This window comes from Phaseolus vulgaris, chromosome 5 (assembly GCF_051622355.1).
Source record: "Phaseolus vulgaris cultivar YP4 chromosome 5, ASM5162235v1, whole genome shotgun sequence".
NCBI classification, from domain to species: domain Eukaryota; kingdom Viridiplantae; phylum Streptophyta; class Magnoliopsida; order Fabales; family Fabaceae; genus Phaseolus; species Phaseolus vulgaris.
This window is the reverse complement of record NC_143502.1, coordinates 37,169,815-37,194,843: the sequence shown is the minus strand read 5'-3', so window position 1 is coordinate 37,194,843 and position 25,029 is coordinate 37,169,815. Positions and strand designations below refer to the sequence as shown.

Below are 25,029 nucleotides of genomic sequence, written 5' to 3'. Positions count from 1 at the left end.
TCAGTAACCACTAACCAAGTTAAAGGTTAACCTCCTTTGTTCCAAGTTGAAATAATGAATATACATTACGAGTTTGGAATAAGTGCATTTTGTTATGATAGATCTTTCTTTAATATAAGTCCATTTTCCTTTAGTAATAATACAAGTTACAACTAGTCATTTATTTTTTATCAGATATTCTTCTTTCCTCTCTATAAGTTGTTTGTTTATGGTATTGTTTAAAATTTTCCTCTACAATGATCTTTTAAGTTCAAAATTTTTTATATGTTGTACTTCTTAATTTAATCTTTTTAATAAAAAAAGATTAATTAAGATAGTTTAAAAATTTAAATACTACGTGGATAAAAAAAGTGAAGTCAGAATGAAATCACACAATATATTTAACTATAACTTATGAACATGTTACAAAACCTTAAAAAGGGTAAAGAAGAAACAGTGTAGCAAGCTAATAAGCACACGAGACCCTTCTTTTCCATATGGTAGAATATCTATACATGTTATCTGAATCACAAGACCAACTGCTTCAGTATTAACCCCACACAATTAAAAGAAAAAAAAATGATGCAAGTCATCAGAGAGTTCAGTGTATATCAGTAGACAATGCCAACACAGTATGCATTATGTTGGCCGGCACAGAAAGGAAACATTCTGTTACAACATAGGAATACATATTATCTTGACATTGTTCTCCACTACCTAGTACCTAAACACTCTTTTTCAAAATGAGTTCAGACATGAGATGTAAAACAGTTAGGCAAAGTTAAGTCCACCTGAATCTTAGATTGGATTTGATGTCAGTCATGGCAAGCTCATTGTGGGCTTGCTCTCAACACATCCACACTAAGAAAAAGATGTAACAGGTTGGTTCATCATTGCAAACCACTAGGCCTTCCAGTTGCTGGTATCTGAGCAGTCTGTGAAAAAGTATGGTACACCATGTTATCAATTGCATTGGATGAAGATGCTTTTCCCTTCACTGTTTGCTCCAAAAGACGAACAAGTGACATGAATATTTCCATCCTTGTTACATCCCTGTTTGCCTGCAAATTGAATAATAACTACATTGGATTCCTTATCCTCATGCTGATGATCTTTGCTTTGAAGGTGCATATTACATCAAAATCAACAAACAAACAAAAACATGCAGTCTCTCTAGCTGTGTGGCCTAGAATTGTGCTTTGTTACCCTCTTAATTAGTGAGTTTATGCTTAACTCAACTTTACAAACCAGCTTAGTAAAGTGATGGGTGCACCCGACTTATATATTACCATCGGATTTTATTCCTAGTCGACGTGTGATCTTCAATAAGATGGAAGACTGAATATTAATATTTAAGACTGTAAGCCAAGTCTCCCATAACAACATAATCAAATAACAAGAAAGCATGATAACCATTTCTTATATTACAAGAGTTACTGATGTAGTATTAGACCCAGCTTTTTTTGGGTTTTCTTTTCATTAAAGTGAGAAGTAGAACCAAACACATTCAGAAAATGAGGAAGAGAGGCAAGAAAGTTTTAAAAAGGCTATCCGAAGTGGGTTTAAAAAATGAGTTACATACTTTAGCCTCTCATCTTTAACTAATCGACGTTAGGCAATGAATCAAAGCTTTTAATTGAAAAAGTAACTTTTAATTGAGAACTGTCAAACAACTTCTATTTTAAAGCTTTTCCGAAAAGATATAATCCCTTAATTTTCAAAAGCTCTCTTGGGAAACTACCGAAAATAAGCGCCAAAAACAGACAATAGGTATCTTATATTCCTATACCAGTGAAAAAATGCCTGCTAGAAATATCATTATCAACTCGATTCACTAACAATGCATATAAAATGTTTAGCTGATGAAAGGCAGGTACTGATACTTATAACTTGGGAATTCATTCTCTACTTATGAACTTGTGTAAAAAAAATGCCCCTTTCTGTAGTATTACCTCAACAGCAAAGCGTGCCCAGATTTTGTCATTGTGAGCTTCCATTACTCCTTTCAATATGGTTAAACCTAATCCTCTGATTAAGTCGGCTATTTCCAAAAAGAAACCTTGCTCCTCACAAAGCATCTGTAAAAATAACCAAGCAGACAGATTATTGAGGTGATAATGAAATATACATTAGGCTAGGACCAAAAGAACTTCAAAAACCATCCACTACCTCCACTAGCATTTGACGAGGAGGATTCAGATCCTCAACTACAATAGGACAAACCATTGATTGTGAGCCAACTTCATATGCCCATGTAGCTCCTCCCTCAAAGTTGTCTTTCAAAAGCAGCCCACCTTCCTTATTGATAATCTGCATATTTAAGGAAGAAAGGATCCCCAATTTTTCATTATTAGCAATTCTTCAACTAACATGCTACAAATTCTTCTTTATAGTCCCTCATTGAATAATCAATGCTGACCAAACTTATATGCTTATAAAGGGTTATTAGCTATTTGATTTGAGCTACCAAATACATAGGCCAGAAAACTTCTCAAAATGCTAAAAATATTTTTCTCTCTCTAAACACATGACCATATATTATATAGTAATTAGATAAACTGCATGAGCTAGAAAACACACAGGAGTGAATACTGTCCCGTACCTTAGACTCCCCTGTTTGTTTTAGCTTGTCAGCATGCTTTGTCACACTTTGCAAGAAAAGCATGTGCTTAATGGTCCGTTCCAAAAGTGCATCTATGCTACACTGTTAGACAGAAAGAGATTAAAGAAGTAAAAGAAAAGTCAGTACCTGAACAAGATATTTAAATCACTAAAAAATTGGAATGAAATTAAGTAAGGAAATACTTTTGCTCCGTTTGGCACAATTTCTCGTAACTCTTTCACTCGATCTTGAATCATTTGGCGATCTTTCGGACGAGGTCTGGGATTCTCTCCTGGTTTAAGCCTTTTACGATTGGGCTTGCAAGCCTCATCTGGCTGCTTTGAGTATCCAGTTGAAACACTGTTCTCACGTTTAACACTCCCACTGTTCTCAACCCACGAACTAAGTTGGGAGCCATAAGCAGAACTAGTTTGAGAACAGTTTCCAGCATCTTCCTTGTTACATCTGGACCTAATACTAGCTTCTGTCGCACCTGTTTTACCACCATTCTTAGGAAAATCAAATATTCCCCCTTGGAAATGACCAGACATAACCGGCCTGCAGGCAGGAGAGGGAACAGAGGAGGTACTATTCCTTGTCAATGTTGTCCTGCACGACATGTCATCAGAATCCTGTTTTACAACAGATTTGGCTTTGGAGACCACTGCATCCAAGAGGTGGTCTGTTCCCGTCCCAGAAAAAATGCCACTGTCTATTGCTTCTTTAACTGAATATATATCCGGATTTGTAGTTGTGTCCAGCATATTCATAGGATCTAACTTCTTGTCCATATTTTCTGTATTTGCATCCAATTCGTCTGTAAAGAGTTTATTCCAATTTCCATTCAGCAATTTGTTTTTCATATCTACCCCTAAAACATCAAACAAGTCATCATCACCTGATGGAGGTTTAGTACTATCTAGTTTGAGTTTAGGATTCATTGCCATCATAGATTGAATACTACCCTCTTTACTAAGGCAATCATGGGCAAAACCAGGGATTTGACCACTAATGGGCAAACGTTTCTCAACATGGAAAGTGGGGAGGTTAGGGGCCTGAAGCAAATCATAGTCTATCTTTTGATTTGTTGAAACACACTTGAAATCTACAGGGAGCATGTTCTGATTAGAGCCTTCTACATGCATGGGAAAGGTGCCGGATTGACTAGTCGAATTCATCAAAGAACAACCCCTTGCTTTAGTTGAAGAATCAGAATTTTGAAGTCCAATCCCAACTTCTACTCCAGATAAATCACCTGTGGATGCTTTGGGAGATTTTGAACCAGGACTAGTAATCAGATTTGACCTCAAAAGAGTACTCATTCCACCATGTATTGGGATTCCTCCCTGTAAAGGAGCACTGCTAGAACTCATACTGTGACCAAGTATGTGGCCTCTATCTGTGTTTGGATGAGGCATGTTTAAGGTACCTGACACATTAAACAAAGGATTAACATTATCTCGATTCCCAATGGCTGATATGATTTGTTGCTCCATTAATGTTAGATGATCATCACTTAGACAAGATTGACCAAAAGACCCAGAAGTAGTCAAGTTATTGAATGCAGATCTTGCATTATATGAAACAGAATGCTGCTGCAGGCATGAATCAACATCTGAGGTTATCACTTCAGCCTCCATAGCTCTACTCTCTTGTTGGCCAGAAAAGTTTGCTTTACTCATTGGAATAACCTTTGGTTGGCAATGGTTACTGGATATTCGGTTCAATTTACAGGATTCTGGTGTCCGTGCAGAACCCTGGTAGGTATTTGTCTCTGCATTTAAGGGGCAAGGTGTATGAACAAAACGCCTTGAAGTATGAGATGGATTACTTTTCTGATTGGAGACATCAGTTACTGAGGGAGTGCCATTTGAAGCAACGGCAGGTGGATCAATCGACAGCGGCACACCAGTAATGGAAGGTCCAGCAAGTCGTTCAATAGAGGAATTTTCGGAATAGTCTTCAGATAGAAGAGCACCAGGAACCCATCCTAATTGCAAGATCAAGCTCTTCACATCATTCACAAAACCCATATTCTCATTTATCTGTGTCATAAAGTATTGATGAATTAGTTGAGGGACATTGGAACAGAAGACAGGAAAGCTTCTTAAATGATGGCACAATCACTAGAATACAAACTAGAGAAACTAATATAAACTAGGAATAGTCTATCTGTAAAATCAAAACAAAACAGAATGAAAATCTTGAGCAAGGTTCAAACTGCTTGCATTAAAAGTTATTCACTAAACCCCGTCCTTTCAATCACTCAGATCAAATAGATTTTGTATAAAAAGAGTGAAGATTTGTGTGGTTGAAAGGACTCACCCACCAATGTCTCAATTTTCAAGGCTAGATATCCTAAATTTATGAATGGATCACGTTCCTGTGGTCCTCAAGTGATAAGCAAATTTTAAGTTCTGAAGTTAATCTAGAGCATGCACTCTTGATCCATATATTTACAAGGTAAAGATTCTTTGTCCTCTCGCTATAATTCAGTGCTTTAGCACAATGAAATCATTGAAGATGTTATATTACATTACATCTCTCCAGAATTAGTGAACAATAGAAAGAAAAGGACTTACAGGTAAGAAAGAACCAAGTTGAACAACCCCGTGAGGAAGTACAGGAATAACTGCTACCGTCTGCAAAAAGAATATGATAGGGAATCATGAAACAGAAATACAAATTTTATAACCAGACACGGAGCATAATTAAAATCACAAACCTGTATTCCAGCTGAAAATTGGTGATGCACTTCAGGGTATAACTAAAAAAGGGAGCACAGATATAAGAAATCAAAACAAAGTTCACAAGCATATATACTCCAAGTCTCTAAACTTCCCTACAAAAAAAAGTATTTAACCACTAGAAGCCAATAACCAAATTCATACCTCAGGTGGATTTACATCTTTTGTGAAACTGTTCAAAAGAATCCACTGATGGTTTCCTGTAAATGCAGCCCGTCCAATCATACTGAATAACAGAAAAAATAGCAGTTGAGTAACATGGGATAAACAACAAAATCACTTCAAAATTTTGTGAAAACCTGAATTAAATTCGCATATACACTAAGACAGAAAGCACCTACCCTTCACCTGCAATGATAACTGAATTGTTTACAGTCATTTTCTTAATCAAAGAATTGACTCGGTCCTCCTCTTGAATCCCGAGTTGAGATGACTGAGACCCTGAAGAAAACCAGTGTCCTCCCCCATTATGGTAAGGCAAATCTCCTATCCCAAACATGGGTGGAGGGCATGGCAAAGGTTCATAGTAGCATTCTTCCCAGATTAATAACCTGCCAAATCAAACCATACTTGAGTAACTCAACTAGCTTAAACAAATATACTTAATCAGCAGCAATCAGCAAAAAGTCATACGCTTAATGATTCAAACTCCATTTTGGGTTCTGAGATCAATGGACAAGAAACAAAGACACTTTCATGTATTTACTCAATAAATAAAAGAAAAGGCTGAGAGGACCAAAACAAGGAAATAGAGGGAACATATTTTTATTAAGGCTTTTGCATGACAAAATTCATCAGCAGATAAACCGTTCATTTATGAAAAATTAAAAAATAACGAAAAGCTTCCTATCAGTGGAAAAGTAAATAAAGCCAAACCGAATCAAAAGACAAAGACAAACTCCGAATTAGCAGATTCGTTTGAAGGATCACAGACCAATAATCCAATAGGTAGTGCGCCCGGCAAACCAATGGCAGATAAACTTCTTTTTAAATAGATATTATATATAAAAAAACTAAGATTCTTGAAGACAAAACAGAAGCAATCAAGGCACAAAGTTCCAAAGTAGAAAAGAGTATATTGCAGGACACGAATACGAATCAAATAAAAGGAAGCAGTGGCCCATAAATAAGGCCCTAAACATGCCCATCATATCTTGGAAACAAATCATCTCCAAAAACAGAATCTAATATGGGCATGAATTCCGTATGAATTCCTCATATACGAGGTCCTGATAAAGTACAAGCACCAAAAGCAAACATAAACAGCAAATAGTTAACCAAAATTGATTTGGAAATTCGAAAAACCAGAATTTCCACACAATTTTCACTGCATCCCAGGTTTCTTTCCATTAAGCAAAAAAAAAAAAAAAACACGAAAAAACACAGGCACACACAACACAAAGAAGATGGAACAAGCATAAACTAGAAAAGAAAGAGCCTTTTACTTGGAATTGTGGCAACCGATCTTCCAGAACACAGCATAAGACCATTGATTCCGACCGCAGAGAGTCCTCAAAGCTTCTTTCAACAAAAACCCCATCTCAAAGCACTTCGCAATTTTCTTACTTTTTTCTTTTCTCCGACCTAGTGGAGGAACAACAGCATGCACGAACAGAAAAACACAAAAGGGCAATTATCAAAGCCGGAAAGCACGCATTTTCCGTCGACTATAGATTCTGGGTCCTAACTACCACGGCACGATCCTCTCCCCGCCTGTTTCGTCCTCAACCCCCCACTTCTCTTTCTCTGCGGATCCAAATTCCCAACGACCAGTTCCCGGCATGCCATCCTCCAGCAGAGGAAGTTGTAGATAGATAAACAAAAAGAAAGGAAAGTAATCTAGAGAGAGAAAGATAGAGCAAATAAAGACTTGTAGAAAAGTGTCTAAATTATGCCACGAGCTTCGAGCTTGCAGAGAACCATCATCTTCTCCACTAGAGAAAGTGAGTGAGTGTGTGTTTGGTGTGGCTTGGAGGAAGAAAAGAGAGAAATAGATGAGTTAAGGTGAGGAAGTGTTGAAGATGAAGAGGTTAGGCGGCGTGTGGAACTGTGATATCATTCTCTCTGGTGGGTTTCCATTTGTGAGAAAAATAAAAGAAAGTGGTGGAAGTGTGTGTGGTTTAAGAAAGAGGAAAAGTTTTGGGTTTTATTACGGGAAGAGCCACTGGGCAGGAGAGAGTGAGAGGTGAGAACTGCGAAGGGAGGAGGCAGAGGTTGCTTTGCTTTTGTCGGGTTCTGAAACAGTGTCGGGAGTCAGATGCAGATAGAGTCTAGAGAGAGAAATGTGTTTTGTGTTGTGTTGTTTTGTTTGGTGAGTCAGAGAATAGAGAGAGAGTGAAACTGTGACAGTGGGGTTGGGACTTGAGAAGAGAGTAGTGGCCATAATCCATGGACACTAGTGCGGGTTGACATCATGCTCGCATCAATAACGTTGGAGTGAAATTACATTACAACACAAGAGTATGGTACCACTTTGGTTTGGTTTTGTTTTTGTAGTGCTACACTGTTTGTGGAGAGCTAGAATACTCATTAGACATGATTGACGACTGAGGTGGGAAAATCATGATGGGAAAAAAGCGCTTCTGGCGAACTGCCCTAACCCAAGAAACAAATTTTGGGTTAGTCTAAAACCTCAATAATGCATGCTATTGCTATTGCTATTGCTATGCTGGCAGTTAACACTCTTTAGACTCTTCAATTCATCTTAGATTACAACATTACACTATATCGCATTTTTATGATTACAATCATGAAGGTTTATTGCTACTACTTAGTTCTATATCAGTTATTATAACTACAGAGACTGTAAGAACAGTTATTATTATTTTAATGATAAAAATCTAATTAGCACGATAATTTTTTAAAAAAGAATAGAGAGATTAAAATAGTGAAAAAGGTAGATAATAGCCTGCTTGACAGTGATGTGTTTGCATATTGATTTCAAAGAAAAAACAATGAAGTCCACATCTCTTGGGTGCTCACATTTTAACTGAAAAGGAAATAAGGAAACTTGTCTAATTACAGATATGTCTCTTGGGTCAACTTGAAAGTTAAGTTGGCATGGGTAGATGGATGAAGACCATCATAATCTTGAAGCGTAACAATCAAGGACCACTCTCAGGACAGAAAGAAAAAATGGCACTCGCACAAAAAAGTTGGAATCAACAAACAAAATCTCATCTTATATATATAAATATAATAGGATAATCTATGTTTAGCTTTTCGTTTTAAACATAATTAAAAACTCTGCATAGTAAAGTAAAAGTAATCTAAACGCATAATTAGTGGGTAAATGTTGTAGAAGATGTTTGAGCATTTTTCTACCAAACTTGTACTGGAACACAGAGGGTTGGTGTCCTAAATCTAGAGAGGAACCAAACTCGACAAGCTGCATGCATTTGCCACCTCAGTAAAATTGCTGCATGCAATGCAACCAATAATTCAAGAGAAGACAGCTTGTATGTAAAGATAATGAGTTCATTATATATATCAAGAAATATCTCAAATGAAACTATTTAAGCAAAAAATATTTCCCATTTTCTTAATTTTCGGGTAAATTATACTCCACTTCTTAATATTATATGTTAAAATTATACTTCTGTCTTATTCTAAAAATTCTAATATTTTTTTCGTAGGTAACCAATTAATTAATATGATTAAGAACCTGCCTTTTACGATTCGTTCCCTTAATTAGTTACTCTTGTTATTATTAGCCAACAGGAAACTGATACATAGTGTTTCTATATTTAAAAAATATATATATTTTTTGTTGCATAAAAAATAGTGGGTGATTTTGTAACGTGTTATGTTGTTGATACATGTTATTATTTTTAGGATATGGGTATTTCATTTTTTTTTTAATTTTAAAATATAATTAAAAATAAAATAGAATAAAAAATTTGTACACCAAATAAGAAATCATGTTTAAATTTAATGATTAACTTTGAAAATTAAAAAAAAAATAAAACATTTTTTTAAAATATAAAACAAGTATAAGTATATTCAGATTTTCTTTTCATAATAGACACCACAAAATTAATTACAAGTGACGTGAAAAATTTATATATTGGAAAAAAACTCCTGGAAAAGGCTCGTTTAATTACTCTCGATTGCTAAAAGATGTATATATTAAATAAATAAAAAACGTAACATAGCTTTACAAGAAAAAATCATGAAATAGAAACCAATTTTTAGAAATCAAAATAATTAGTTACAATAGAAACAAAAATAGAGACCATTTTAGAAACTAAAAAAAATGATTTTTAAATTAGTTTCTATTATTTTCTATTATTATCAAATAGTTTCTAAATTGGTATCTAATTAGTAACTAAGGTTTTAAATACCAATTATTTAGTTTCTAAATTTGGTAGCAAAAACTTTGGTTGTTAATTAGATACCAATTTAGAAACTATTTAACAATAATAGAAAACAATATAAACTAATTTAGAAACCAAATTTCTTTTTAGTTTCTAAATTGGTCTCTAATTTAGTTACTATTGCAACTAATTATTTTGATTTCTACAAATTGATTTTTATTTCATGACTTTCTGGTAGTGTTATATCTCTCGCAAAATAATAAGGTACTTTTAAATTAAAAATATAATTGAATAATACTTTTGTTTTGGTTCTTTAAATCAATGGATTCTTCTTTCTACACTACAATAAAATCATAGACTAAAAATCAATTTTTAGAGACAGAAAATAATTAATTGTTATAGTAACTAAATTAGAGATCATTAAAAAAAATAGTTTCTAAATTAGTTTCTATTATTGTTAAATGGTTTCTAAATTGATATCTAATTAGCAATGAAGGTTTTTGCTACCAAATTTAGAAATTAAATAATTGGTAGTTAAAACCTGGTAGTTAATTAGATACCTATTTAAAAATCATTTAACAATAATAGAACTTAATTTAGAAATCATTTTTTTAGTTTTTAAAATGATCTCTAATTTAGTTACTATAGCAACTAATTATTTTTTATCTCTCAAAATTAATTTTTACTCCATGATTTTCTTGTAGTGCTAGTCTGAGTTACTGGTGAGACTTGTATTAGGAAGATGTACCAAAATATCGTAATTTTAATTGAAAAAATTACTAAAATTTTAGGAAGTTATGGTTTTTTGGTTCTGGTGTATTTTATTACTCTTGTGAAAAACGAGTTATAAATATTTTTTTATGATTTGATTGGTAACTATTTTACTAATTGATAGTGTGATTTATGATTTTGATTGAGTTGTGAAATCCTAAATTTCTTTCTATTTTTTTTAATTTTATCTTTAGTTGAGATTTTACCTTGTGGATGATCGGTCTATTTAAAATATATGGATATTGTCAAAAATTACGGTGATAGAACTTTATTTAAGAAAAATATAATATAACTTATTCAAATTTGTATATACGTTGTAGAATGTTATTCTTTAGAGTCCAAAATTGTTTAGAAAGAAAAAAAGAAAAATCAAATAAATTATCACATCATGATTTTTATTACTCATTAAACTTAAACACAAATGCTAAAAAAATTACAAATTACTCATACACGTTGTTTAATTAACCGAGTTACACAACTTAATTATACACATGAACTTTATACCATTCTTTAAAAGCAAAAGGGTTTGAAAGTCTTAAAGTTTATTTTTCGTACCTTAAAATGTACGTTACTTTCAGTTTCGAGGCAGGTCCCCAGAATTTCTCTTCTTTTTCTGTAGAAGAAATTCCCCTTTCTTCTCTTTCAAATCTTATCTCTTTAAATATTTATAGAATTTCAACATTAGATTTTGAAAGAAATTTGGGTAATATATTCCAAAACTTAGCCTAATATTGACATGAGAATGTTTTGATGCCTATAGTGTTATCCTAGTAGTAGCACTTGACCATATCGTGGTCATTCTCTGGTAAAAACAATTATAATTCTCTGTTTTGGAATCGCAACTGTTTTGGTATCTCATGATTTTTTAAGAGTATCTATGCGTTTATTTTAATCCTCACATAAATAACCATTCTTCTTCGTACTTCGTAAATTTCTTTTGTTTTTTATACCTAAAGATGGGTAACTGTGCTCTTCCTTCTTTTCAAAGAAAAACATCGTTAAATTGTGTGCACTGTTCTGCCTGTAATCAAGTACGTGCATGATGCACCTATATGAATTAACCTAACCTGGGTGGGACTGAAGAATTCAAAAGCATAGAATTACACTAAACAATAAATATATATATATATATATAATATTCACACACATTCATATGTTAACGGATAACTTTTTGTGAGCTTAGATTATGTTCATGGTTTATGATGTAAAATAGGTTAAATATGTTTTTTTATTTTTATATTATAATATAAAATTATTTTTATTTTATTCAAATTTTAAGTTTAATATGAAAATTATTAAAATGGATCATCTTTTATATGAAATGATTATTAATTTTTCTTTTTAAAATTTATTCTTACTTTTATTGTAAATTAGTGTTTATTTCAACTATTATTTTTAATGAGTTAATGAAATAAAATTTTAAATTAAATTAATTTTACATATAAAATGATTCATTTTAATCAATTTTATTCTAGAAACACTTAAACAATTTCGACAAATAAAAGTTGAAGGAAAATAAACTCGCGTTGTTTTATTATTTTTTTTTAAATATCAAATTTGAGATGATAATCAAAATTAAAAAAAAAAGTTTATTTAACTAGTTTTTTTATCAACAATAAATAATAAAAAAATATGAATATTTTAGAGATGATTCAACTCTTATACAATAACTCATCTATAATCTTCATTACAAGACTTACTCCAAAATCTGATAAAACAGAATTCTCCTAACTCATTAAAAAAAAAAATCTAAAAAAGTAAATATGTCATGAGATCATCCCATACAAACGGATGGATCTATTTACCTAGTTTTAATTGTATAATAATTGTGGCTGTGTTTATTCTTTTCCTGTCCTAGTGCTTTGTTTTTTTATTTATTTAAGGTAACAGTCCACAGTGCAATTTTTTATTTGGTTTTGTGTGACTGGTTTGGCTGACACCCCAGTTATTGTCCCAAACTTTTTCATTATATTAATGCATAAAGTATCTTTTGCTAATTGAGACACTTAATTAACTTTCTTGAGCGGTTGAGTACCTTTATTTTTTAATATCTTATGATCATTCGAAATTATCACTAATTATGAATCTTAAACAACTAAGAGCATAGGGTATGTGGTCACGTATGAGAGGTTCTCATGATGGATTGAAGAAATTAATTAAGCCGTCTGGTTTATAAAAAAAGGAGCATGTGTGGACCAAGAAACCAGGTGGCAATGAAAATGGCAGTGTAGATGATTGGTTGGTCACTGTTCTCTCTTTCATTTTGTGTGTGACAAATAAACAAACAGGTAAAAGGCATAAAAAGATGGAGCACTAGTTGGAGACACGAGTTCCCGTGTCTTTACGTGGTTCCTTTCTTACTTTTATTATTTCACTTAACTGTGGGATAAAGTAATTTTGTGGGGGGAACGAGAAAATATAGATTCCAGTTCCCAAAGGTTCTCAATAAATGAATTCAATATCTAATCATCTATCTTATTTCCATTTTAATTACAAATATAATTTAATGTAATTTATTACTTTAAAAATATATTCATTTCACTTTTATTTATGAAATAAATTATTGTTCTACTTAGTTATAGTCACTTAATATCTTGAAAATAAATATTATTTGAGACAGATGTTTCTTAAGATATAAAATTTAATTGATTAGCTCTTATTTCTAATGCTATTTAGCCATAATTAGAATTGTTGAATGAGTTGCTTCTGTCTGATCTATCCTAATGGACTGTATAATTATATCAAGTCAATTTAGTTTTTTTAAGTGGGTTTTAATTTTTAACTTAAATCATCCTAAGTCGAATCCATAGATGATTCTTGTCTAGTTTTAAAAATAAAAATATATATTTTAAAAACTTAAGTAATTAATTGAATATAACTTTATTTATATTTTAAAATTTTAATCATCGATTCTTGAACGGAAATGATGAATGAATTTATTATTTTAATTAAAATTTATCTAATTAAGTTTATTTTAATTTAATTTTTATTTTTGTTAATTTTGTGTTTTAGTCACGGTAAACGATTTAATATTTTTCAAAAAAGACGATATGATAAAGTGTCAGGGTATATGATCTGAATGAAGCATCTACCATCGCGAGTGAGTTACAATACGTGAAATTTCAAGTTGCTTATTTGAATTAGAACGGGAAACGAAATCTAATAGTAGAAGAATTAAAAGATAAAACTTATGATATCTCAAAAATAGAATTGGAAACAAATCTTTTACAAAATATGAAGAAATAGGGTTCACGATAAAATTGGAAACAAATCCAAAAATTCAGGAAAGTTAAAAACTTATAAAATGTGAACAAAATATGAACCAAAATATTTTTTTGAGATCCTTGAAGAAGAGAGACCTATAAAAAAATGCAAGCTTGAAGGAGGAATCATTAAGCTTTAGAGAACTTCTTCAAAAAAAAAATTATTTTCTTCATTGTAATTCTTTCGTTTACCTTCATATAAAAGGTTAAACTCTTTTGTGTTTATTAGGGATTACAAAGTGGGTCGGGCTCGGCGGGCCAACCTACCAACCTATATACGAGCAAGTTAACTTTTTGAACCTAACAATTCGTATTGGCTCCATCCGCCTAACTCGCCAACCCAAGAGGCCATGGGCGGGGTGAGAGGGGATAACCCACTCTTCTTTATTTTTTACACTTTTAAAAAGGAATATCATGCTTTAGAATTAAAATTGGTGGTGGTCAATGTTTTATATAGAACCTTATTTACATTAATTTCTTTATGCATCATTTGATTCATTAAAGTAATGTTGATATTTACTTTATTTTGTTAGGCATTAAACCTTCTTTACATTTTTATTGTCCAAAAAGTGATATCAATGACTACAACCAAGAAAATAGATCTAAAATAAAAATATATATAAAAAAAGAAAAAATTGATTGGACGGGTTACTAATTCCAACCCTTGTAACCTTTGGCAAACCAGTGGTGGGTCGGGGCAAAACAGGTGGGACTGTTGATAATTCAATTTATGAGTTTAATTGTTGTTTTGAGAATTATTTTTGAACACATGTTGATAATTCAATTTTATCTTTAATTAAACATTTTTTAGTTTTTTAAAGAATCTTTTGGGTGCATGATTCAAGAGGTAAAAGATTAAAAAATTTATGAAACATGAAGATGAGTAAGGTACTAAATAAATTAGTAGACGCATGTTTCATTAGTGAGATTCATAGGTAGTATGTACCTATTCATAAAGATTCGTATAAGAAAAGACCGATATATTAACAAAACCCATATATTAACAAAACTGATACATAGGTAGCCTATACCTATTCATAACGAACTCTAAGAAAATACTAGATGGAAGCCTATTATACCAATGAAATTGGTCTCTATGAATAAATTCTAAGTTAGCAAGCTTATCATCACAAATATTCCCTTCACGAAAAATGTGAGAAACCCTAAACCTGATTTTAATTAAGACAGGTGTTCCACCTATTATGAAGCATCCAAGGCAAATTAGTTCTAGATGTAAATGTAGCACAAACCAAGACAGAATCACATTTAAGTCATAAATTAGTAAGACTCGTCTTTTGAGCTTCTTCAATAGAATGTATAAATCCATAAAACTCAACAATCAAAGCAATTTGAACATCAAGGAAAGCAGAGAAACCATTAATAAATTTCCTCATACTCCCACGAAAAATATCTCCACAAGTAGCAAAATCAGGAGAACCCCTAGCAGCACCATCAGTGTTAATTTTAACCCAACTTGGTGATGGAAATCCCATCTAACAAGAAAAGGATGTAGAACTTTACCAATACGAGTATGAATATTAAAAAACTTAAGCACATTGAAATCAAACATATCATTGCGCATACAACTTTTAGATGAATTCCCCAGTAGACAAGTGAAATATTTAATGACTGAAAAATAGATCTAGAAACATCAATTTTAACCTGAAATCTAACATAATTTATCACAACAAGATTAATCAAATTAACCAAAGGACTATCATCACTCTTAATAAAAGAAAGAAAATCATCCACATTAGAGAAATGAGAATTAAGAAAAATTTTCCGAACTTAACTCCAAATATGCAAAACATTAGGACATTAAAAAAATGTTGAATGGATTCTTCCTACTTTTCACACAACATACACATAGAACATATATACAAACATTTATGCTAAATGTGTTGATCTGTAGGAAGTCGCCCATGAAAAACTTTCTAGAGTACTAGAGTTTTGGAAGGAGGAATAGATGGAGACCAAATGAGTTTGGACCAACCACATGGAACTCCTGGATCCAAGAAAAAAGTTCAAGCCGATTTGAGAGTGAAACGACCAGACTCGTCCAGAATCCAATTAGGAATATCCTGTTCCTGCCTAATCATGATATGTTCAAAAAAATGAGTCATCTCCTGTAAAGGTAAGGGAATATCGGGTTTCATTTTAAAAGAACCACCATCTCTATAAACTTTTCCTTTTTCCTTCCTCCCCCTTCTCTTTAACTTTTTGAATATCTTTGTCACCAAAATGATGGAGTTCGCCATTATAAGACTGCCCGATCAGAGTTTTAGACATAGTAAGTTCAATTTTGCTCATTTTTCCTTTAAGTCAGTTTTTCAAATGTTAAGTTTGTTTTGGTAGATGTTGTTGCATGTGAGGTTTCTAGCTTCGGGATTAGTCCTTGTTGGCTCAGGGTTCTAATGATGTAGTTAGATATTTTTATCATGACTCTATGCTGCAAGTTAAGTTACCCTTGAACTTTTAGTAGGTTCAAAACTCTTAGTGAGCACCTGCTCAAAACTTAGGTAAGGGAAACTAGTTTAAATGTCAAATAGAACCCTATGCTAGAATATTTGGATGTGGGGACGTGGTCACCAGTTCCAAATTTTGTTGGCAGGATTGATTGTTTCTAAGTAATGTAATATATTGTTTGAAATCAAATATGAATATGTTGATTTTGATATGATAGATGTTTTTGTTTGAATATGAAAAATTGGTTGATTTGTGTAGTTGATATAATGTAAGTTAATCTTGAAGTGAATGAGATATTGAATTTGTTCTTGTTTGACTCTGAATGATTTAAATTGGGTTAGATATAATAATGATATATAGATTGATAAAGTGAAGTGATGAGAGTACGTTTACCATGTTTAATAAGATATTTGTGGTTTGAATTGTTAAATTGGGTTGTATATGTATGATGAAATTAGGGAGAGATCATGTATTTTGAGAGAATTATGTAGATTTTTCTGCATATCTCGCTTAGGCGAGATAATTATCGCTCAAGTGAGAATAGAGAGAAAAAATGGGGTACTCTCGGGTCTATTCTCGTTCAAGAGAGAAGGAATCACTTAGACGAGACCCATTTTTGTCCAAACGAGAGAGAATCTTGCTCAAGCGAAAATGGTGTGAATTTTGGGGTGCTCTCAAGTTCAATCGCGCTCAAGCAAGTTCAAAAAATCTTAATTTTTTTTTTCTTTTGAGAACCTAGTTTATTATTGTTTATATTTTTTAAATGCAAATTTTTATTTTTTTTTAAAAAATATGACTAAAAGAACTTTGTTATGTGTTTAAGTGTGATCAAGACATGGTATTTTTAGGAAAGGAAATACCTTGTCGAGATTGTTATTATGGTGTATTGATTTGTGAGTCTCCTATGAATGAGACGATCCTGATATAATGAAATCACATAGATGAAGTTATTCAATTGGTGAAAATCGAATGAGGTTCATATGATTTTGTTTGCAGTTTGAAATGTAATATGATCTTTTAGGTTATATGAATTTACCCCGTCATATGAGATGATGAGATATTGAGATGATTATGCACATGACTGTGTGAATTCACAAGGAGTAGTATGACAAGTGCAGGTCTTTGGATGCTAATTTCAATACACGAGTCTTCCAGAAGTAGAGTCAAGTGTCTATGTATTGTGAGTCAGTAGAAGTCTGACATGAGAAAGATGAATTATGATAGAAACTTGATGGTTTTGTGAAAATGTTTGAGAGCTGATGACTTTATGTTTGTTAATTGAAATTGAAATTATATAGCAATTTTTTTTTATAGTTAGCTTACCCTTTATCTTGTTGTTTATTGTGTTTTGTTTTCTTTATCTATGATTATTGTATATTTTACACGAGAGAAGATGAAGCTGCATGTGAGAGAGCTCCTCGGTGATCAACTAGAGGATTATATTTTTTATTTTGAATGTTTTATTTTTAAACCTTTGTGTATATATTAAAATCCCTATATAAACGGGATATATTTTAAGATATAATATGGGATTTTTTTAAGTGTTAAATAAAATCCATTTTAAATATAACAGAGTGTTAATTATTGTTCATATTTGATGTCATGAACATTTCATTCTTTTTATACAAGGTTATAATTGCATTATCCATGACATCATCATCCTAAAAACGCCAGAGAACTCATAAGGGTAAAGCTCCAGTCATCATGACGTTCCTCCTACCCAAGGAACGGGGATTGAAGAAGTTCTTCATTATTCAAGATACTTTATTACAAAACGTCAAGTGATGGTGTATGAAAAAATGTTTCATGACAGACAAATTTTATCATCAAAAGCTATGTATTTTTCATTTTTTGTCGCACCAGGGTTTCAATTCCAGAACCATCTGAATTTTCAAGGATTACAACATTTCCTTAGAATGAAATTTTTGTATTATGAGGATTTGGTGAGAGTATTTTATACAAATCTAAAGATCACACATATTAGTGACCTTTCTATTGAGATTTGCTCAAACCTAATACACATAAGACAAATGGATTGGATGAACATATTGCAAATCTCATGTATGATGCCTGAGGAAGTAAATTTTGATCGAGCTCTAACATTATCATCCATGATTCTTGAAGATGTTCAAGGTCAAAATGTTAGAAATGCAGGTAGTCTGAATATGAACGACAAACTGTTACATTACACATGGGTGCACATGTTGTGCCCTCGTGATAGGAACTTTACACAACTATTGAATGAAGATATTTTCATGTTGTGGTGCATAAAAAATGATATAATAATTAATTGGCCTTGTTCTGTTATGCAAAAACGTGGTACTTTTACCCATGCTGCTCGGAGCACAAGTACCTTCATTGCTCCTATTTGTGATTGTAGAGAGTTTGCTATTTTGAGAACACCAACAACTGAAAAAAAAAATGTCAGAAAACGATTTTGGGGTTGTCCCAAGTACAATGTTAAATTTATTCAATTAGGTTTGATGCAAACTTAAGAATGCCATTTTAAACTTATTCATTGTTTAATTTTATTCTTTTCTTCAAAACAAATTAGAAATGACATGGTTCTAGGCTATAATTTTTTCAAACGGTGCATTGAAGATGTTGCCCATGAAAAAGATGCAATTATTGTCGGACAACAAAATGAGATATGTCTTCCAAAAAAACGTTTGAAGGTCTCCACAACAAGGATTAAAATGTTATTAGTGGGGATGTGTTTTCTTTTTCTAATTAACATTATTATGTTCTTAATTTTTACATAATTTTAAAATTACGAAGAAATTAACATGTCGTTATCTCTTTCCCGATCAAATGTTATGACTTTATATATTTTGGCGACTACTTAATGTTCATACTATATTCTAAATACTCATTTGCTTTTTAAAATATATTAATTTTATTAATAATAATAATAATAATAATAATAATAAAAACCACTATTAATAGTAATTATATATATATAACATAATTTAAAGAATCATAAATAATATTAAAATTATCTAAATATATTAATTTAAGTAACAAAATTAATTTAAATTAATAAAATGGAAAATAATAAAATTATATTTAAATTTTAAATTTTATTTATTTATTTATTTGAATTTTATATTATTTTTTCTTTTATTTATAAATGAAACTTTCAACTATTTTAATTAACTAAAATATGCATAAAATTAATAATTTTGTATTTTTTTTATATTTTTTATACACAAGGGTAAATTTGTAATTTTACAATTTACACCATTAAAAATAATTTAAAATACTCTTACAATCATCACACAACTCAGATATCTCAATAAATTTTCCTCATAGATGCATTCTAACCTACCTCAATCCAAACGTTCAACTTTCTTCACACTTTCTTCTCAAATCTTCAAATTTCCAGTTTCCCACACCCTCAACTTTTGATTTCTCAATCCAAACAAAGTATTAGTAAAAAAACAATGAATAACTAACTAATAAATAATTTCAGTATATATTTATAGATTTTTAGATCTTTCATAACTGTAAATAAAAATATATACATATATTCTATGATGAATAAATTGAGTACCAACTTTTAATTCTTAATCCAATTATCAATATTTTCAATTATTGAATAACTAAAATTAGTATGTAATTTTAATATCTATAACCATGGTTTGTATACTATAAGATGATTTTATACACGTGTGTTGTTTTTATAACCTACTAATTTATTTAAGTATTTATTGTTTCCACTCATTTTCATTAACATCAAAATTCATTGTAAAGATATTAAAATATTAAAAACTCTCGTAGTTAAAGTTTACTTTACTTCCATGTTTAACATAAATATTTAAATTTTTTAAGAACCCATTTACTTATAGGTTGTATATAATTAAGAGAATTCACCATAAATATTTATGTTTATATCGTTTTGTTATTTTTTTACCAACAAGAATGAATAAATAAAATAGATTATTTTAAGATGTTCCAATCCTATTACCATCTATATAAATTATGAATTTTACATAATTCTAAAAAGATTAACTAGAAAAATGTGTCTGATACCATACATTAATTTAGTCCACCATAAAAAAAAACCTAAAAAAAATAATTTCAAACACCAATTAAATATAGAGTATACTTTCCACTATGTGACATTAATTGTGTCTGATATCTATACATGTGTCTGATACCATACATTAGTTTAGTCCACCATAATAAGTTCTAAGGTCTCAGTAGCAATTTAACAAATGATTGATTATTTCTTCCAGATCTTAGCTTGTTATTACATCATCGCCAATAAGCTTCTTATGTGTCTACTACAGATTTTGAAACCATTAAATGAGTAGAAAAATGTAATTGAATTATAAAATCTTAGAGAAAACCCATAAATAATAATCACAGTTATAAAAAGAAGTTATTTCTTGTGTGATGCTACCATTAATATGATGGGCTTCAATGAATTTCCTTGTTCTCAAATTCTTCTGTAACCTAATTACTGATCACAAGAAAAAAAACAGAAGTATAGAAGTGTAAAACAGACAGAGATGTAAAAGGAAAGTTTGAGAATCTACAAGGGACTTTATCTTCATTTACCTCTCATTGCATAAAAGGATACATTGAGATTTGGAGGCAGAAGCAGACCTATTGGTACCTGTAGCAGTCACACACTAAAGCTTAGGCAATTGAGCCACTTTTCAACCTGTTTTGGGTTTCTGAATTTTTAGTAGAATTGTGTACAATACAATGACCTTTCATGTTAGGATAGGGTTTACAGCTCATTATTAAAAAAAAACTAGTAAATTCTAAAACTCCAACAACTTATGTAGCTCTGCTCCATGTTTGGTGTCATCAAGCAGTGAAAACGATAGCACAAGCTCTTTCTTCCATATTTTTGGCCAAACCTAAATTCTGGGTCTAATCCTTTTATTTTTAGAATGATGAAAACTTATAATTTTTTTATGTATAATAAAACTAAAATTTACATATATTATAATTACTAAAACTAGTGAGTGATTTCAAATTTTATAAAAAAAACTAATGATAAAGGAATTCCGAAATAATCTATGGTATAATGTGTTTTTTTTTTTCACTTAATAGATGCATTTTTTTTATAGCTTTGACTGATGCTTGTATTTTATTTATGATAAAAAAATTGAACTGTTTAATTTTTTTTACTAATGTTAAGTTGGATCATGTAGATGTAGATCCATATAGATATATATATATATATAGTCAGATTTTGTATGGACTACTATCATGTAGATGTCGTTCATGTCTCACAATGATTCTAAGTCAAACTTTGCTCAATTTAGGATGAATACGTCCTCTGATTTGATTAATGAAGTGTGGAATACAATTTGGGTGGGGTCGTGGGGGAAATATGGAATCACAGAAATTCTGTTATTTTCAACAAGGGTGTGATTGACGTGTCTGAAGTTTGTACCCTGATGCAAGCAAATGTTTGGTCTTGGATTTCTGCAAAATCTCGCACTACTTCGGTTTCCTTTTCCAGTTGGTGTTTGGAACCTTTGGAATGTATGTGTTTGATTATTTGATGTTTTTTAGGTTTTTAGGTTCTTAGAGGGGACTATGTTTTTGCCTGTTTGATTTGGAGGGTATTGTTAGATGTTGGATTATATATTTATTGTATAAGGGTTGATCCACCCTGAAGTAGTTCGCATTTATATATCTGTTATTGCTAATAAAAAAAATGGACTATTATTAAGTAATTTTTCTTTTTATATAAAGATTGAGATATTCTTTAAAAAAAATATTTTTTTATTGCAAATAAAAAAGAAAAAAGAGAGCATATAAATAAAAAATAAAACTATCTAATTTTATAAAATCTAAAAACATATGTATGTCTTATGTAATTATTGTTTAGGTCCAAGTGTTGATTATTGAAAGAGGGTTATGTTTGTTTATTTTAAAATTTGTGAACAAATCACATGTACCCCAAAATTCTCCATTGTATCCCTAGCATATTTTCTATACTTATAATGATGATCTACAATACCTAAGATGGACCCAAAACCATCAAGAATCTAAGCATAATAATGACCAAAGAAACCTAGAAAGGGTAGAAAATTTCCAACGTAAAGTTTAACTAGAAGTCAAAACTTCTGTATATCACATGCACACAATATTAGGGGGAAAACAAAAGGGAAAGAAGAACAAGGAAAAAATAGAGACAAAAAGATCTTTCATTAGGATTTTGCAGGGATTGTAATTTGTAATTTGGTGGTGAATGGTGCCGAAAAATGGGGATTTTGCAAAGATTGTAATTTGCATATTGCAAATAGAAAATAGAAAAAGGATCTAAAATTATTTAGATTAGAGTATGATTGGACGAAATAACCATGACATTGACTCTAGCTAAGTGCCAATGCTCAAATATTATATATATATATATATATAAAATATTAAATAGTGTGATACCACTTATTTACTAATATTTTATGATTGGGCTTCAATTAATCTTCCATCTGAGATTTTTAATTATACTTAAAAGTTAGTTGTGTCTCTCTAAAGATGGAGGATTGAATGTTAACTTTAAAATTTATATTTTTCTATAAGTAAAGAATGAATCAAATAAATAGGAATATCTTAATCTTTATACACAATAATCTAACGTTAAAAAAACCTAGATTACACCAGCAATACCTTTATAGTTTTAAAATTTATATATTGTTTTAAAATTTAAAATTTGAATTTATGATTAGATAATTGAGAAAAAAAAATCGTAAAAGTTTGAAAGCATGAAAGTCATTCTTTTAGCTAACGTACAATGATTGCTTGCATTTTGGAGCAATCATGGAGATGATTGGGAGATATGGCAACTTTCTTCAATTATAAGAATTTATCTCACTATTATGTTTATACGATATTAAGTTAAAACCAGAGAATAACTATAATTATTATTACTAAATATAGTTAGAAGGCTTGATTAGGCATGAAATCTTACTTTTAAAATTTAATTAAAAATGTACACAACATTTGTAGAAGTGAAAGATGAATATCGTTGCATTTTATTTGATAATATTGATTTTTGAGGGATTACTTATCGAGATTGATTGTTTCTTCAAGTATAAAATCTAACGCCGTATGTTGATTATAATTTAATTCCTAACTAATTTTATAAAATAGATTTTTTTAAATACAGATATATTTTGATAATTTTACCTCCCAAAATGAATTATATATTCTTAATCCGCTAAAAAAATAAAAAAGTTGTTGTTTTAAAATAGAATTAAACGAAAATTAGTCACAAACCGAATTAAAAATAACATTTTTGTACGGCTACTTTTCATATGTAATAGGTTATATTTAAGATCAAATAAAATCATCAAATTCTTTTAATTTAAAATTTAAAAATTCTCTACCAAATTGCATCTATTAACTAAATTGTTAATTATCTCACAAAACATTTTAAAGTCAATAAGTTAACTTATAATTAAAGCTTTCAGTTCTTAGATTTTGGTTATAACATAAATTTTCATGCAGTTTGAGTTAGATATATGCAAAACACACACACAAATTGTTTATTTTTCTCTTAAATATTTAAAACAACTTAAGTCAGTCTAATAATATTGAAAGAAAGTAAAAACGAAACCATTTAAAAAATCTCTTTAGCCTTGAAAAACAAGTAATGTAAAAAACAATCAGTGATATATTACTGTTATATTAAATTTTCTTGTTAATATAAAACGATACATTTATTGATAAAATTACGACTTGAGATTATTTATTAACATAAAAAAATTATATATCTGAACGTAAATACAAACCTTTTAAGTTATTTGAAGTATTTTATTATATATCAAATTTTAAAATCAAAGAAATATGAAAATAATTCAATTTTAGTCATTTTTAAATTAATTTTTAGTCATTTATGATTAAATTTTGAACATCGATATTTAATAGATATTCTGGTTAAAATTAAAAATAAAATTATAATATATTAATAAAATATAAAATTTATATGAGAAACATTTTTATAAAATTGAATTAGATATAATTTCATTTATTAAAATTGGTGTTGATTATATGGTGAAAGTGTGGTGTGACATGAATGAAGTAGGTTGGAATGAGTGAATCAGAATTGATACGGTTGGTCCTACAAATTTCCGTACAAACCGTTGATGACGGCTTCTTTCGCCAAAGCTTTAGCTTAAGCATGGAACTCATGCCTCAATCAATCATTCCCTAACACTCATCTCTCAAACAACAACATATAATTCTCCTTTTTCTTACAAATATACTTTTTCATCAAATATATGTTTAAATTATTTAAAAATTATTTTAAGGATTAAGAGTATAATAAAAAAATAAAAAATTATAAAAAAACCGATAAAAAAGGAGTAATTTTTTGAATTAAAATATATGAAAAAAAATAAAAGGATGAAATATTGATTTTTCCTCTCAAATAGTGAAATTCCATTTGGTATTTCTTAAAATAAAAAAAAATATTTTTTAAAATTAGACAAGTAGTATGACTCAATTTCTCATAAAGTACTATTTACATTTTTATTTTCTTATTTAGCACCCTTTTGTTTTTATTTCCCTATTAGCACCCATTTTTTTTATTTCCCTATCTAGCACCATTTCAAAATTAAAAAAAATAAATGAATTAATAAATTTTAAAAAATTGATAATTTTAATTTTAAATACATTAAAAAATAATATTTTTAACGTTTAAAATAGTTAGAAATATAATTAATGAATAAAAAAATAAGTTTTTACAAAATAAAAAAAAAGTAATAAATTAAAAATGTTTAGTTTAAATTTTTTTTTTAAGAATGAAAAAAAATAAAAAAAATAAAACCCTACAACAACATAAAAGTTGAATCTATAAACAAAAATTAGTATTTATTTTTATTATTATTGATGATGTAATTATGTTAATTTCAAGTGAA

The 25,029-nt window shown here is 30.0% G+C and overlaps 1 protein-coding gene across 2 annotated transcripts; it reads right to left on the bottom strand.

The window, feature by feature from the left end:
- Window positions 1–438: 438 nt before the first annotated feature.
- On the bottom strand, window positions 439–8,090 carry LOC137835597 (transcription factor LHW). 2 transcript variants are annotated; one of them, XM_068644183.2, is made up of 10 exons: window positions 6,774–8,090; window positions 5,670–5,879; window positions 5,473–5,554; window positions 5,307–5,348; window positions 5,164–5,223; window positions 2,785–4,626; window positions 2,582–2,683; window positions 2,149–2,289; window positions 1,932–2,057; window positions 439–1,040 (listed from the first exon to the last, which is right to left on the bottom strand). In XM_068644183.2, exons 1-10 carry the CDS (start codon window positions 6,866–6,868, stop codon window positions 870–872), a joined length of 2,871 nt encoding a protein of 956 aa, XP_068500284.2. In that variant the 5' UTR covers window positions 6,869–8,090; the 3' UTR covers window positions 439–869. The 2 variants fall into 2 exon arrangements, with proteins under 2 accessions (XP_068500284.2, XP_068500285.2); XM_068644184.2 differs by lacking the exon at window positions 6,774–8,090 and adding an exon at window positions 5,962–6,161.
- Between the last annotated feature and the right edge of the window lie 16,939 nt (window positions 8,091–25,029).

Bases quoted from the DNA above. Each gene is read 5' to 3' on its own strand.
- LOC137835597 (XM_068644183.2), bottom strand. From the start codon at position 6,868: ATGGGGTTTTTGTTGAAAGAAGCTTTGAGGACTCTCTGCGGTCGGAAT. The intron at 5,555-5,669 runs GTAGGTGCTTTC...TCTGTTATTCAG, and splicing joins GTTATCATTGCAGGTGAAGG to TATGATTGGACGGGCTGCAT. The intron at 2,684-2,784 runs GTATTTCCTTAC...TCTGTCTAACAG, and splicing joins TTGTGCCAAACGGAGCAAAA to TGTAGCATAGATGCACTTTT.